The sequence below is a fragment of the Rhinoderma darwinii genome, chromosome 7 (genome assembly GCF_050947455.1).
Source record: "Rhinoderma darwinii isolate aRhiDar2 chromosome 7, aRhiDar2.hap1, whole genome shotgun sequence".
Lineage (NCBI taxonomy): Eukaryota > Metazoa > Chordata > Amphibia > Anura > Rhinodermatidae > Rhinoderma > Rhinoderma darwinii.
Window position 1 is genome coordinate 67,301,934 of NC_134693.1, and position 14,488 is coordinate 67,316,421.

At 45.6% G+C, this 14,488-nt stretch overlaps 1 protein-coding gene across 2 annotated transcripts in view; it reads left to right on the top strand.

The window, feature by feature from the left end:
- PRRX1 (paired related homeobox 1) overlaps positions 1 to 14,488 on the top strand; it is a 98,209-nt gene that overhangs the window by 69,342 nt on the left and 14,379 nt on the right. For both annotated transcript variants that reach the window (XM_075833500.1, XM_075833499.1), the window contains exon 3: positions 3,019 to 3,200. In XM_075833500.1, the coding sequence (XP_075689615.1) occupies positions 3,019 to 3,200 (182 nt within the window). The remainder of the gene's footprint in view (positions 1 to 3,018; positions 3,201 to 14,488) is intronic.

Here is a 14,488-nt window from a genome sequence, read left to right on the forward strand (position 1 = left end):
CAGAACCAGGGGCGGAGCTCTGAAGAGCTCATGAAACATCCATCCGGCCCACTGCCTGTAAAAGTAGTTGATGACGCACCATGCCTCTCAGCCAAGAGTGCTGGCTGAGCAAAGACACAGAACATTGTCTCTGCTAGTACACGCCCCCTCCTCCTTCTCTCTCGGAGTTCCCGCACTGCCTGCCTGTCTCCCATCTTATCGCCCACACCCCTCCTCCTTTCAGATTCCGCTTCTGATACACGTCCCATTCACTTCATGCAATGGCCGAGTGCGTCGCCCGCCCCTGTGGTAATACAGTGATTACAGGGGTTACATAAATACATGGATGATGGGGGTTATATAAATACAGGAATGATCGGGGTTATATAAATACAGGGATGATGGGGGTTATATAACTACAGGGATCCTTCTAAGTTTCCATCTAAGTGATCTGGAATCTAACACAATGGTAACATTTACAGGTTGGACGTTATATCTATCTGGAGTTCAGATCATATAATATGTAGTACTGACTATTTGTTACAAGTGGTTTGTTGCATTTGATATTTTGAATCAAAAGTCAGAACCCCCATAACAATGACAAACACAGGACCTCATAACAGGTCTAACGGGCTTCCGTACATGGCAGAGCAGGAGGCCATTGTTAGGCCTCCGGTTGCCATAGCAATGATAGGCACCCCTGCGATCACATCGCAGCGATACCGATCAGATTCAAACCACTGAGATGCTGCGGTCGCTTTTGATGGTGGCATCTAAGGGGTTAACGGCAGAGATCGGAGCCACCTACAATCCCTGCCATTACAGCAGTGTGTCAGCTCTAACATACAGCTGACACCAGCGGCTGATGTCACAGGCTCAGCTTCTGAGCCTGCTCCATCTTGTTTCTGAGTCCGAAAGCCTTTTATGCCCTGACTCCGGGCAGGACCTAATAGGCTTCCATACTTGGCAGACAGGAGGCCATTGTTTGCCAAAGCAGCCATCGGAACCCCCGCGATGCAATTCGATATGCTAGTAAACCCTATGGATGCAGCGCTCGCTTCTGAGCGTTGCATCTAAGGGGTCAATCAGCTGGATCAGAGGCTAGCTCTGGCCATGCAGCAGAGTGTCAGCTGTAATATACAGCTGACAACCTCTGGCGATGGTGCGGGCTCAGCTTCTGAGCCCGCACCAGCAACACAACGTACCTATACGTTGTGTTGCGTTAAAGAGTACCTTTCACCTGCCCATACTTGTGCAGCAGAGTGCAGCATGTAATGGGCAGGGCTTCACAAACACTGTCTCACGTAAAAAAAAATTCTAACTTCTTCCATTATTTACATATCGGTGCCGTTATATTTGGCGCCCGATATGTAAATAAGCCCCTGAACTGTCAATGGGGCGTTTTAATCTAATTAAATGGCAAGGGGGTGTGATCTCTTCGCTCTTATACTGTCCAATCAGCTACGGACATTGTCAGGAGGGCTTGCGCTGTGTACCCTCCCGTGAGAACACATACAGACTGGTGGTTCTGCAGAGAGCGTGCGCGTCAGCAGCACTCTGGCCGGGTATTCCGCTTCTTGAGTAGCCCCTGACGTGACTGTCCATTTATGGATATTGACCCCAGGGGCTTCTCCAGAAGCGGAATCCCTGCCCTACAGGGTGCTACAGTGGCGCTATCTACGGGGGATGGGGGTTTGCTATCTACAGACAGGGGGTGCTATCTAGAAGACAGAAGTCCCCGGCCAGAGATCTTGCAATGCTTTGGCCAAGGACTCCATTGTTGAAAGCCCTGACTTCATTGTCCTTATATAAACAGTACAATGTGTGAAGAAAGAAATAGAGCCGCATTCACCCAAATCTGAAGTTTTCATATGTTTTATTGCTCAATGCGAAGTTGGGGAGACGGAGTTATGCACAAGTTCACAGGCCTGTTATTTATTCACAGGCTAAAGACTTTGTTATTTATTCATTCGTTCGTTCGTTCGTTCGTTCGTTCGTTCGTTCGTTCGTTCGTTCGTTCATTCATTTTCAGATAAAATATACTGCATCAATGCAGTATAAATATGAAAGGGCTCATTCAGACGAACGTGAATAACGTCCGTGTGCTGTGCATGGAAATCACGCGCTTCACACGGACCCATTGATTTTAATGGGGCCGTTCACACATGCAGGAGTTTTCACACAGCGTGGGTCCGTTGCTCGAAACTCACTGCATGTCCTATATTGGTGCGTTTTCACGCACCTACGCGCCCATTGAAGTCAATAGGTGCGTGAAAACCACGCACCGCACACAGATGCACATCAATTCAATTGAAAATAATTTTAAAAAAAAGATGTGCTTTGCGAGTGCGTGAATAATGCATGCCACTCGCAAAGCACACTGATACATAACGCAACACACACACGGACCAGATTCACGCGCTGGAATCTGATACGCTTGTGTGATTGTATCCTAAGGCTGCATTCACTTCTGCGTCAGGGCTCCATTCTGAAGTTCTGTTGGAGCTTTCCGTCAGAAATGGGCCCCTGACTGACACAAACGGAAACCAGAGGTTTTCGTTTCCATCACCATTGATTTTAATAGTGACGGATCCGGTCCTACTGGTTTTCGTTTGTCTCCGTTGTGCAGGGGTTCTGTCCTTTTGACGGAATCAATAGCGTTATCGACCACGGTATTCATTCCATCAAAACGACGGAACCCCGACACAACGGAGACAAACGGTAACCATTTGCACCGGATTTCTTCTTTACCATTTTTATTCAAGAGGAGCTATTTATACCATAAAATTTTGACCATAAGGTCTCTCCACGGTGAGGGTCTTCATAACGGAGAGCTGCTTTTACAGTCCCGGTATTTGCAGACCTGATGTGGAAAGAACTGGATGGTTACCACCATATAACCTCATTCCGTAACTAACAAAAAAAGGGTGTTGGGGAGGATCATATCACCACACAAAAGCACTATACTGTTAGTCAAGGAACACTGAGTTATGAATATATACAAACATACAATATATAATATTTATGTCTGTTTTTAAGGTTTGGTTCCAGAACAGAAGAGCCAAGTTTCGAAGAAATGAAAGATCAATGCTAGCAAATAAGAATGCATCACTTCTCAAATCATATTCAGGAGAAGTGACAGCAGTTGAACAACCCATAGTACCACGACCAGCTCCACGGCCAAATGAATATCTATCCTGGGGTCCAGCATCTCCTTATAGGTAAACATTAACAATCTTCTGCAACGTTAAATATTAATGCAAGCACTTCAGAGAAACATATTGATCAGCAAATAAAAACTGAATATGTAATGAGATACCCCCTTTAAGCCTTCTATAGGTTTCCTCGACCCACTGTCAAATTGTCTAAATTGCTTAGATAAAGAAATATTATCGTAGAGAACGTCTTAAGTATTTAAAGGAATTCTGTCAGCAGCTTTGAGGCCTCAAAATTGTTCACACCACAATATTAGGTGGAGGGGCTGCATTGGAACGATACTTTTTGTTTTGGTCATACAAGTTGCATGACTGAGAGACCAACGTTTAGTTCCCCTGTCCAGTCAGGAGACCACTAGAGACACCACCCAGAGCAGAGGAGAGGGGATGGCAGCGTTTTCTGAGGAGAGGCAAGGAGCAGTTACACATCAAGTGCCTGGCTCAGTGGCACTTGAGACTGCTACGCTGGGGGAATCAAACATTGATTTCTCAGTCATGCAACCTGCATGACTGAGACAAAGGTATAGTTATAGTGCCCTCCCCCTCGCATATAGATGATTACAGTCTCAAAGTAGTGATGGAGTACATCTACTTTCCCCAGAGACCAGGGAGTGACAGGGGAGATGCATACAAAGCCTTATACTGTATAGTGATGATATCGTGCCTTATCTAGTCCTCCATCAGTAAAATATATTTGTAATTAAATCTAATGATCCCACCCTCTAAGATCACTCTGCACATCCTGTCCCATTCTTTACAGTAAGGCCAAATTCACACCAATGTAGAGTATATCCATGTGACGGCCGTTAAAACAACGGCCGTCACAGATACGCATGTATTTCAATGGGGCCGTTCACATGGCCGGACTCAATTCTATGTGGATCCGTGAAAACGGACCTCACACGGGGGCACCTCGGATGTGAAAAACGTCACGTTTTTCACGTCCGAGTTTCCCCACGTTCATGTGAATCTGGCTTAATCTGGCAAATAAGCTACAGAAAACTGGAAGCATCAGCCTATTTTGCCTACTTTAGTAACTACCATGAAAACTGAAAAATGTCAAGATTTTTTAGATGTGGAAAGAAAAAAAATAAACAGCACCAAAATTAGAAACAAAATATAATAAAGACATGATTTAAATGCTGTGGTATTTTCTGATGATAGATTTCCTTCCATGTCTCCTGAAATGTCTGTTTTAGTACATTTTTGTTTTCCCCCTGGAGAATCTTTTTTCTCCATTAACTTTGCATTGTGCTGTTTTCTCTGCCATTCCTCCTGGAAATGTATGAATAAATTAACAATTGTACGTTAAAAATTCCCCTTGTCCATACGGTCTATTCCTACAGAGTCTGACACTGTCAGTACTGATTTGGCAGTGGACAGAGTGGGAAATGACAACTAGTTGTCAATTTATTCATATATTACCAGGACTAAAAGCAGAGGAATACCACAATGCAGAGTTCCAAGAAAAGTTGCTCTAGCAATGTTTCTCAATGGAGAATGCTTAAGTATTTCCTAAAACATACATAACAGGAGAGCTGTCAGTGTTTGGGACTGGTAGCCATCTTCTGCCCTTGGCTGCAGTGGTCATGCTGGTGGCACCATCAGCCCGAACAGTTACGTCACACGGGTATCGCAGGCCCAGGAGTTGAGTCCGGACTATTCACAGCAGAAGTCGATTGTAGTATAAATTAGAGCTCCCACTGCAATGGCCAGGATCAGGGATAGCTCTGATCCCAGCCGCAACATCTAAGGGTTTGAGAGAGAAAGGGGGCTCCCTCTGTACCACATCTGACACGATCGCGGGGTGCTGATGGTTAAAATGGCAACCAGGAAATAAAACAAAGGCATCCATTTACAGCTGGCCTAATAGGCTGCCTATCAGTACAACAACTGACAGTTATAATAAACTGCACTACATAAGTAGTGTAGTGTATAATATCAGCGATCAAAAGTTTAGGCCTTTAATTCTCCTAGAGGGACTAAAAAAAAAAAAGTAAAAAAATATGTTTTAGAAATATAAGCATAAAGTAATAAAAACAAAAATCACCTTTTTTTCCTGATGAAGTCCTTTATAATTGGGGGAAAAAATGAAGAAAACTATACATAATTGGTATCATCGCATTCATAACGAACAGAGCTGTAAAAAGATCAGCTAATCTCTCCTGTGCGGTGAATGGTGTAAAAAATAAATAGATATATAAAACAACGCCGGGATTACTTAATATTTGTCACCTTGCCTCCAAAAAGTGCATGTACACCAAAATGCTACCAATAAGAACTACAGTTTCTTTCGCAAAAAAACAAACCCTCACACAGCTACATTGCGTAAAAGTAGTAAAACAAAACAATATCAATTTGGTATTGCCTTAATCATATTGACCATTGAATCAAGTTAATATGTCATTTATACCCAATAAAATTATAAAAAGGTTTTCAATACATCATATGTACCCCAAAATAATGGCATTAAAAAATACAATCCGTTCCGTCAAAAATAAAAAAAGCCCTCGTACAGCTATTTTGACATATTTAAACATTATGACTGACTGTTGAAATGCAATGATACAAAATGATGGCCTAGAATAATTTATATGCTCAGCAGTTTCTTGCATAAAACCCACATATCATTATTTTCTAGACCCCTAGGTAGACCCCGTAGATGCAGCAGAGATGATGAGGCTTTGGAGCATTGTGCTGCATATGGGGCTAGTGAACAAGCCAAAGACTAGACATTAGTGGAGTGCAGATATTTAGTTCGAAACCCTGATAACCGCCCATGGAAAAAAAATCTGGCTGTGCACATCACAGATGACATTGTATAACCCTTACGTGCTATCACAATGTGCAGGCCAGATGGGAACATTCCTTAAGTTTTCAGATGTGGTTATCAAGGCCGTAATATTTGGGAACCAGGAAGGGGAGAGCCCAAGCACATCTGCCCCAAAACGTCATAATCTTTGATGGAAGTGAGGGCGCCCGAATTGTACCAGGGCAACACTTTCCCAGTGACGTACCCCAAACTGCAAATAAGGTAGTACCCAAAAAGGTGAAGAGTGCGTTTCAAATTGGAGAATAAAAGAGGGTACAATTTATTAGTGCGACACCTGCGTGTGCATAATGAAGTGCTTCAAAGCGTACCATACATCCATGGATTACTGTTATTACTTATTTCCACCATTCTTATACCACCTTATAATGCGCTCAGATACTTTGCATAGCTTACACACGCTCCCACATAATAAATTAAATTACCAGTAAAACCCCCCAAAAAAGTACTATTAAGAAAAATCCAGGCGGTGTGCCCATTAAAACGGTTCCCAACTTTGAACAATCCCTACTTAAAAGAAAACCCCTTGACAATAAGCAGATCAGAAAGTGTGTCACTGCTGTGAACCCAACGATCAACTGTAATCTATGGTGAAGCCTGGCAGTAAGTGTTCAATTTCCCTGCAGCACCACCACAGTGGAAATTAAGCATTATACAGTTCCCATCTGAATGCCAGTAAGGATAGGTCCTCCAGAGCGAGAGACAGTTTTTGTATCCTCTCTCCATTCTCGCCAAGAGATGAGGATTCTAAATAGGGGATCCCCTCTATTAATTCCAAATTCCTTAACAGGGTACATTCATTTTTTTTCTTCTAAATTGGACGACCTGTCTACTATGGGATTATGTGTCCGGTTTGTGAAGTGACGCAATGATAAACAGTTTTTTCTGCATGAGAATACATACATAGTTGTCAATCACTGAGGAGGACTGCCCACCATACTCAGAAGCCCTCAAGGAGTTAAATTAATAAATTATAAATTTTTATTATTCTTTTTGCACAAAACTATATATCAATCTTCTCAACTCCTGCTCACAGATTGCACTTTATGTTCAAAGTGATAGATTCCATTTAAGAAGTGCTATTTTAAAGCATGTATTTATCACCATTTTACCATATATATAGTGTATACAGTGTTGGACTGTAGTACCTTCGGCCCATCAGAGGATATTCTTGAAGCCCACCCTCTCCAACTATATAAAAATAATGTTACCACTATCTATTGCAGGGGTCAGCAAACTTCGGGACGCCAGCTATTGTGAAACTACAACTCCCAGCATGCCCTGACAGTCAAGGGCTTTATTATTCCATCCACAGTCTGTTAGGGCCTGCTGGGAATTGTAGTTTTACAACAGCTGGAGTGTTGTAAAATAAATACCAATATTACATATAGTGGTAAATACCAGTTCTACACAGGCGCTCTGCAGACAATAAGTTAATACAGTACAGTGAAATCCAGTAAATCACAGGTGACATCCTCTCATATTGAAGTCATTTACTTTCTCTTTTCTTCTTTATCCGACCCAGAATGCCATGACATATTCTTCCAGCCACAAATCGCTTCTGCAAAATTTACAACACATTCATCTTTGGCTAGTAGGTTTTCCAGCACGCTCCCCACCCTCTACAAAAAGTCGCCACAGGTGGAAATAATGCCCCACTTGGTGCCCCACTATCAGGATTCTGTTGTTTACTACAATTTGACCACTAGTGGCTGCTGTTTTACAATTTGAGGAATGGTTTTGCATTTTCACATGTCACAGCCAGCGGCTGCTAGTTTGCCCTTTTACTTGCCCTTAATAAAGATGGCCAATGTTGTATGGAATGGGAACCATCTTGCTTCCTGTTTGGGCCTACTTCAGACCATGTGGGTTATCCAAACATTGCTTGAGTATTGTGAATTGTTCCAATCTCCTGCCACAGAGAACTATCTTTGACAGACAGTTCTTACTCTTCGTTGGATTTATACTATACAATACTATATTTTTGCTACAAGCCGAACTTCTGGGGATATTTCCACAAGCTCTTCATTGTGCTCTGCTCATTCCTTCAGTCTTAGATTCCAGCAGTATTCACCAGTATCGTAACCCCCACACTGTAATAGTACCCCCCAAACAGTAAAAGTGCCCCCTTTAGGCACACACACAGTAGTAGTGCCCCCTTTATGTCCCACACATTAATAGTGCCCCTTTGTACACCCTACAAAGGAATGCCTCCGTATGGGCTCCCACAAGTAGCTATGTCTCCTTTTTGCCGCCATACAGTAGTTATGTCCCCTTTGTGCACCCCCATAGTAGTTAGGTCCTACTTTGTGCCCCCATATAGTAGTTAGGCCCCTTTGTGCCCCCATATAGCAACTAGGTCCGCCTTTGTGCCCCATATAGTATCATCTAGCGTCCATCACTAAGGCAGGGCTTAATCTTAGCCAATGCAGAAGCTAACACTAACCCCCATTATTACCCCGGTACCCACCGCCACAAGAGGTACTGAGAAGAGCCGGGTACGATCCCGTTCCCGACCATCTGCAGTGATGGTCGGGCCTTATTAAAAACTGCTGACAGCGTACATTACTAAGGCAGGGCTTAGTGTTAGCCGGTACAGAGGCTAACACTAACCCCCATTATTAGCCCGGTACCCACCGTCACCAGGGGTGCTAAGAAGAGCCAGGTATGATCCAGTATCCGACCATCTGTAGTGATGGTCGGGCACTGGGGCAGCCGCAGTATTATTAGGCCGGGAAAGGCCAAAAACAGTGGCCCTTCCCACCCTGGTAATGCTAGGCTGATGCTGCTGTGTTGTATCTGGCTAGTTGTGAAAATTGGGGGGACCCCATGTCATTTTTATTTATTTATTTTTAAAATAAATAATTGGAGAAAAGGACATGGCCCGCCCCCCATTTTTCATAACCAGACAGATACAACACAGCAGCAGCCTAGCATTACCAGGGTAGGAAAGGCCACTGTTTTTGTCCTTTCCCAGCCTTATAATACCAGCCTGCGGACGTCCCAGTGCCCAACCATCACTACAGATGGTCAGGTACTGGATCACACCCGGCTCTTCCCAGCACCCCTGGTGGTGGTGGGTACCGGGGTAATAATGGGGGTTAGTGTTAGCCTCTGCACCGGCTAACACTAAGGCCCGCCTTAGTAATGGACGCTGTCAGCAGCTATTAATAAGGCGGTAGTAATAAAGTTTAAAAAAAATACATGGACATAGGAAAATATTTTATTGAAATAAAAAAAACACACAACTGTCATTAACCATTTTATTGAGAATAAAAAAAGCCATCATCGAAGTAGTCCTCGAATTCGACGTAGTCCAACAACCAAACCTGTATAAAAACACAAACACAAAAAAAAAAAATAGTAACACATAAAAAAGCAAAACAATTATTATCTTACCTTTCCTAGGTCCAGCGCTGGAGGGAGCCGCAATGTCAGCGAGCTGGGCCCTATTTCTAAGCCTATCATGTGTGATACTGTCTGCTGAGCCACTGTATCTAATCCTATCCATAGCTGTAGGGTCAGAGTGCTACAGATATGCTGTCTCATATGTATATATATATATATATATATATATATATATATACATATGTATATATATATACATATATATACACACACACACACACACACACACAAACTTAAATACACGCACACACACATTTTTTTTTGGGGGGTGGACCTATCTTAGTACAAGGATAAGTAAGTCTATCATGTGTGATACTGACTGCTGGGGCACTGTATCTAAGTTTATCATGTGTGATACTGTCTGCTGGGCTATGTATCTAAGCCTATCATGTATGATACTGTCTGCTGGGCCATGTATCTAAGCCTATCATATATAATACTGTCTGCTGAGACAAGGAGGATATGTGGGACTACCTACCTGGGACTGTATGGCACTGTCTACATGGAGGATGTATGGCAGGGTGACTGTGTGTGGAACCATACAGGAGGTTGTGACACTATATACAGGGGGCATTGTGTGGGGAACGCTCTACAGGTGTCTTTGATTAGAGACAGAACTTTGCTTGGTGCCCCAGAAATGCCAAATTTGCCCCTGAGGGTAAGTACAAGGATACTTACTGCTGGGGCCCTGTATCTAAGGCTACATTCACACGAGTGTGACAGATTTACGCGCGTAAGTTTGGTCATGTGCGTTGCGTTTTGCATCAGTGTGCTTTTCGTGTGGCATGTGTTTTTCACTCACTTGCAAGCACTTATTTTTTTTTCAATGCCATTGATGCGTGAAATACGGACAGCACACAGATGTCGTCTGTGTGATGTCCGTGGTTTTCATGCACCCATTGACTTCAATGGGCGACTAGGTGCGTAAAAACGCACTAATATAGGACATGCAGGGAGTTTGACGCAACGGACACTAGCTGCGTGAAAACTCACACATGTGTGACTTGCCCCATTATAATCAATGGGGCTGTGTGCTGTGCGTTATTTCAACGCACACAGCACACGGACGAGAATCACACTTGTCTGAATGAGCCCTAAGTCTATCATGTATGATACTGTCTGCTGGGGCCATGTATCTAAGCCTATCATGTATGATACTGTCTGCTGAGACAATGCATCCAATTCTATCCAGCGGTGTAGCTATGGGAGCCTTAGTCTTCTAGATATGCTATCTCCGATATATATATAAAAAAAATATATATTTTTATGGGGGGGGGGTAAATATTTGTCTCGGGGCTGGTACCCCTGATCTTTTAAGACCCCAGCAATGCCCCTGGTGAGTGCTGTTTGGCGCTATCTACTACAGGGGGGGGGGGGGGGCTGTGTGGCGCTACCTACTAGTGGGGCTGTACGGCACTATACAGGGGTAGGGTTGTGTGGCGCTATCTACTAGGGGGGCTGTGTGGCACAATACAGGGGAAGGGCTGTGTGGCACTATGTACTAGGGGGGCTGTGTGGCACTATCTACTAGGGGGGGATGTGTGGCACTATACAGGGTGAGGGCTGTGTGGTACTATTTACTACGGCTGCTGTGTGGCACTATACGAGGGGACTGTGACACTATACGAGGGGGCTGTGTGGCACTGTCTACAAGAGTAGGGCTGTGAGTGGCAGTATCTACAAGAGGGGGGCTTTGTGTGGCACTATCTACAAGAGGGGGGCTGTGTGTGGTACTATCTACAGGGGGCTGTGTGTGGCACTATTATTATTGTGGGGCCTAAAGGGGGTACTATTATAGTGTGTGGCACCGAGGGGGTATTATTTCCATGTGGTGCTGTAATGGCAGGAAGGAGGTGAAGGGAACAAGTGAGCCCTAATCTACCCACCGCCCTGTCCCTGCCTACTTGCAACGACCCGCCCTAGGCGACGGGGTACAACTTGGCGGCGGTCCCTACGCTGTCTAAGTGCAAGGGAGTACAAACAGGGAACACGCAAGGGAATACAGTAGCCCACGGAACGCCGCGAGGAAACGGAGCAGTGAATGAGCCAGTCAGGATCAGGAAGTAGTGGAGTATACAAACGGGAGCACGGAGCAGAAGCAAGCCAGGGGCAGAGCAATGCAGGATAAACGGAACTGAAGCAAGGCAGAAGCACGGCAGAAGCAGGCTGGAGCAAGGCAGCAGTGGGGCCAGGAATCCAAGAAGAATAACAAGCAAGGAGGAAGAGAAAACGGCAGGTATAATGGACAGGGGGAGGAGCTAACTCTGACTGACCAGGCCGCGATAGGCTCTCCCACTCCTGAGCCTGCCACCCTGATTGGTGGGAGCAGGTGTCAGTCTCAGAGGTCTGGCCTCAGGTGTCGACTGATTAATCCTGGGAGTATACCCAGACGTAGTGCCTGGCAGATCCTTTACAGTACTCCCCCTTTTATGAGGGGCCACCAGACCCTTACTAAGAGGACCCGGTTTAGTGGGGAAGAGAAGGTGGAACCTCCTGATCAATACCCCAGCGTGAACATCTCGAGCAGGTACCCAAGTCCTCTCCTCCGGCCCGTATCCTCTCCAATGGACCAGGTACTGGAGGGAGCCCTGGATCATCCTACTGTCCACAATCTTGGCCACCTCGAATTCCACCCCCTCAGGGGTGAGAACGGGAACAGGAGGTTTCCTCGAGGGGGACCAGGACGGGGAGCAGCGTTTCAGGAGGGAGGCATGGAAGACGTCGTGTATGCGAAAGGATGGGGGCAGCTCCAGACGGAAGGATACAAGGTTGAGGACTTCAATGACCTTATAAGGTCCAATAAATCGGGGAGCAAACTTCCTGGACGGGACCTTAAGGCGCAAGTTCCTCGACGACAACCACACCAGATCCCCGACGACAAACCGGGGGTTAGCAAAATGTCTACAATCAGCCTGAATCTTTTGTACGCTCTGGGACGCCTCTAGGTTCTTCTGAACCTGGGCCCAGACTGTGCACAGTTCCCGATGAACGTCCTCTACCTCGGGATTATTGGAACAAACAGGGGAAACGGAGGAGAACCTAGGATTAAACCCGAAATTACAGAAAAACGGGGAGACCCCTGACGAGTTACTGACCCGGTTATTTAGGGAAAATTCGGCGAGGGGAAGGAATGAGACCCAATCAAATTGACAGTCAGAAATGAAACACCTTAAATATTGTTCCAGGGATTGGTTAGTCCTTTCCGTTTGGCCATTAGTTTCGGGATGGAAGGTGGAGGAGAAGGATAGATCAATCTCCAACTTTTTACAAAAAGCTCTCCAAAATAAGCAAACAAATTGTACCCCTCTGTCCGAAACGATATTGACTGGGGCCCCATGGAGACGCAGAATGTGTTTGACAAACAAAGAAGCTAACGTCTTGGCGTTAGGTAGTTTCTTAAGGGGCACAAAGTGGCACATCTTGCTGAAGTGGTCTACTACCACCCACACCACCGACTTGCCCTGAGATGGAGGCAAATCGGTGATAAAATCCATGGAGATATGGGTCCAAGGTCTCTGGGGCATGGGCAAGGAACGTAGTAAGCCTGCAGGTCGGGACCTAGGGGTCTTGGACCTAGCACAGACCTCACAAGCGGCGACGTAAGTCCTAACGTCTTTAGGCAACCCAGGCCACCAATAGTTTCTGGTAATGAGGAGTTTGGTACCCAAGATGCCAGGATGACCAGATAGAGCGGAGTCATGGTTTTCCCTGAGTACCCTTAGCCGGTATTGCAGGGGGACAAACAGTTTGTCCCCAGGGAGGTTCCCGGGAGCTGAACCTTGATCAGCCGCGATGTCAGAGGCTAAGTCAGAATCAGTGGCAGAAACAATTATACCAGGGGGTAAAATACAAGCAGGATCCTTCTCAGAAGGAGGATTAGCCATGAAACTACGTGACAGTGCATCAGCCTTAATATTTTTGGACCCAGCCCTATAGGTAACCAAGAAATTAAATCTGGTAAAGAATAGTGCCCAACGAGCTTGTCTAGGATTAAGCCTCCGGGCAGATTCTAGGAAAACCAGATTCTTGTGGTCAGTAAGGACCGTTACCTGGTGTCTGGCCCCCTCCAAGAAGTGACGCCACTCTTCAAAAGCCCATTTAATGGCTAAAAGTTCGCGGTTGCCAATATCATAGTTACACTCCGTGGGCGAAAACTTCCTAGAGAAGTAAGCACAGGGGCGGAGATGGGTGAGGGAGCTGGTACCCTGGGACAAGACGGCCCCCACTCCCACCTCGGACACGTCAACCTCCACAATAAATGGCTCCCTTTGGTTGGGCTGAACCAGCACGGGGGCCGAGATAAAGCACTTCTTGAGGGTCTCAAAAGCCTGGACGGCCTCAGGGGGCCAATGGAGGACATCAGCACCCTTGCGAGTGAGGTCCGTAAGAGGCTTAGCGACGACCGAGAAGTTGGCAATAAATCTCCTGTAATAGTTAGCGAACCCCACAAAACACTGTAGCGCCTTCAGGGAGGCAGGTTGGACCCATTCCGCCACAGCCTGAACCTTGGCAGGGTCCATGCGGAATTCATGAGGAGTGAGGGTTTGACCTAAAAATGGTATCTCCTGTACCCCAAACACACATTTTTCGGTCTTCGCAAACAGATTATTTTCCCGAAGGACCTGGAGGACCTTCCTGACATGCTCCACGTGTGAGGACCAGTCCTTGGAAAACACCAGTATGTCATCAAGGTACACTACATGAAAATTACCCAGGTAATCTCTCAGAATTTCATTAATAAAATTCTGGAAGACGGCAGGGGCATTACACAACCCAAAGGGCATAACTAGGTATTCGAAATGACCTTCGGGCGTGTTGAACGCAGTTTTCCACTCATCCCCCTCTTTGATGCGGATAAGGTTATATGCCCCCCGTAGATCGAACTTAGAGAACCATTGGGCCCCCTGAACCTGATTAAAAAGATCCGGAATCAAAGGAAGGGGATACTGGTTCCTTACTGTGACCTTATTCAAGTTCCGATAATCAATGCACGGCCTAAGACCACCATCCTTCTTCCCCACGAAGAAGAAGCCAGCACCTACAGGAGAAGTCGAGG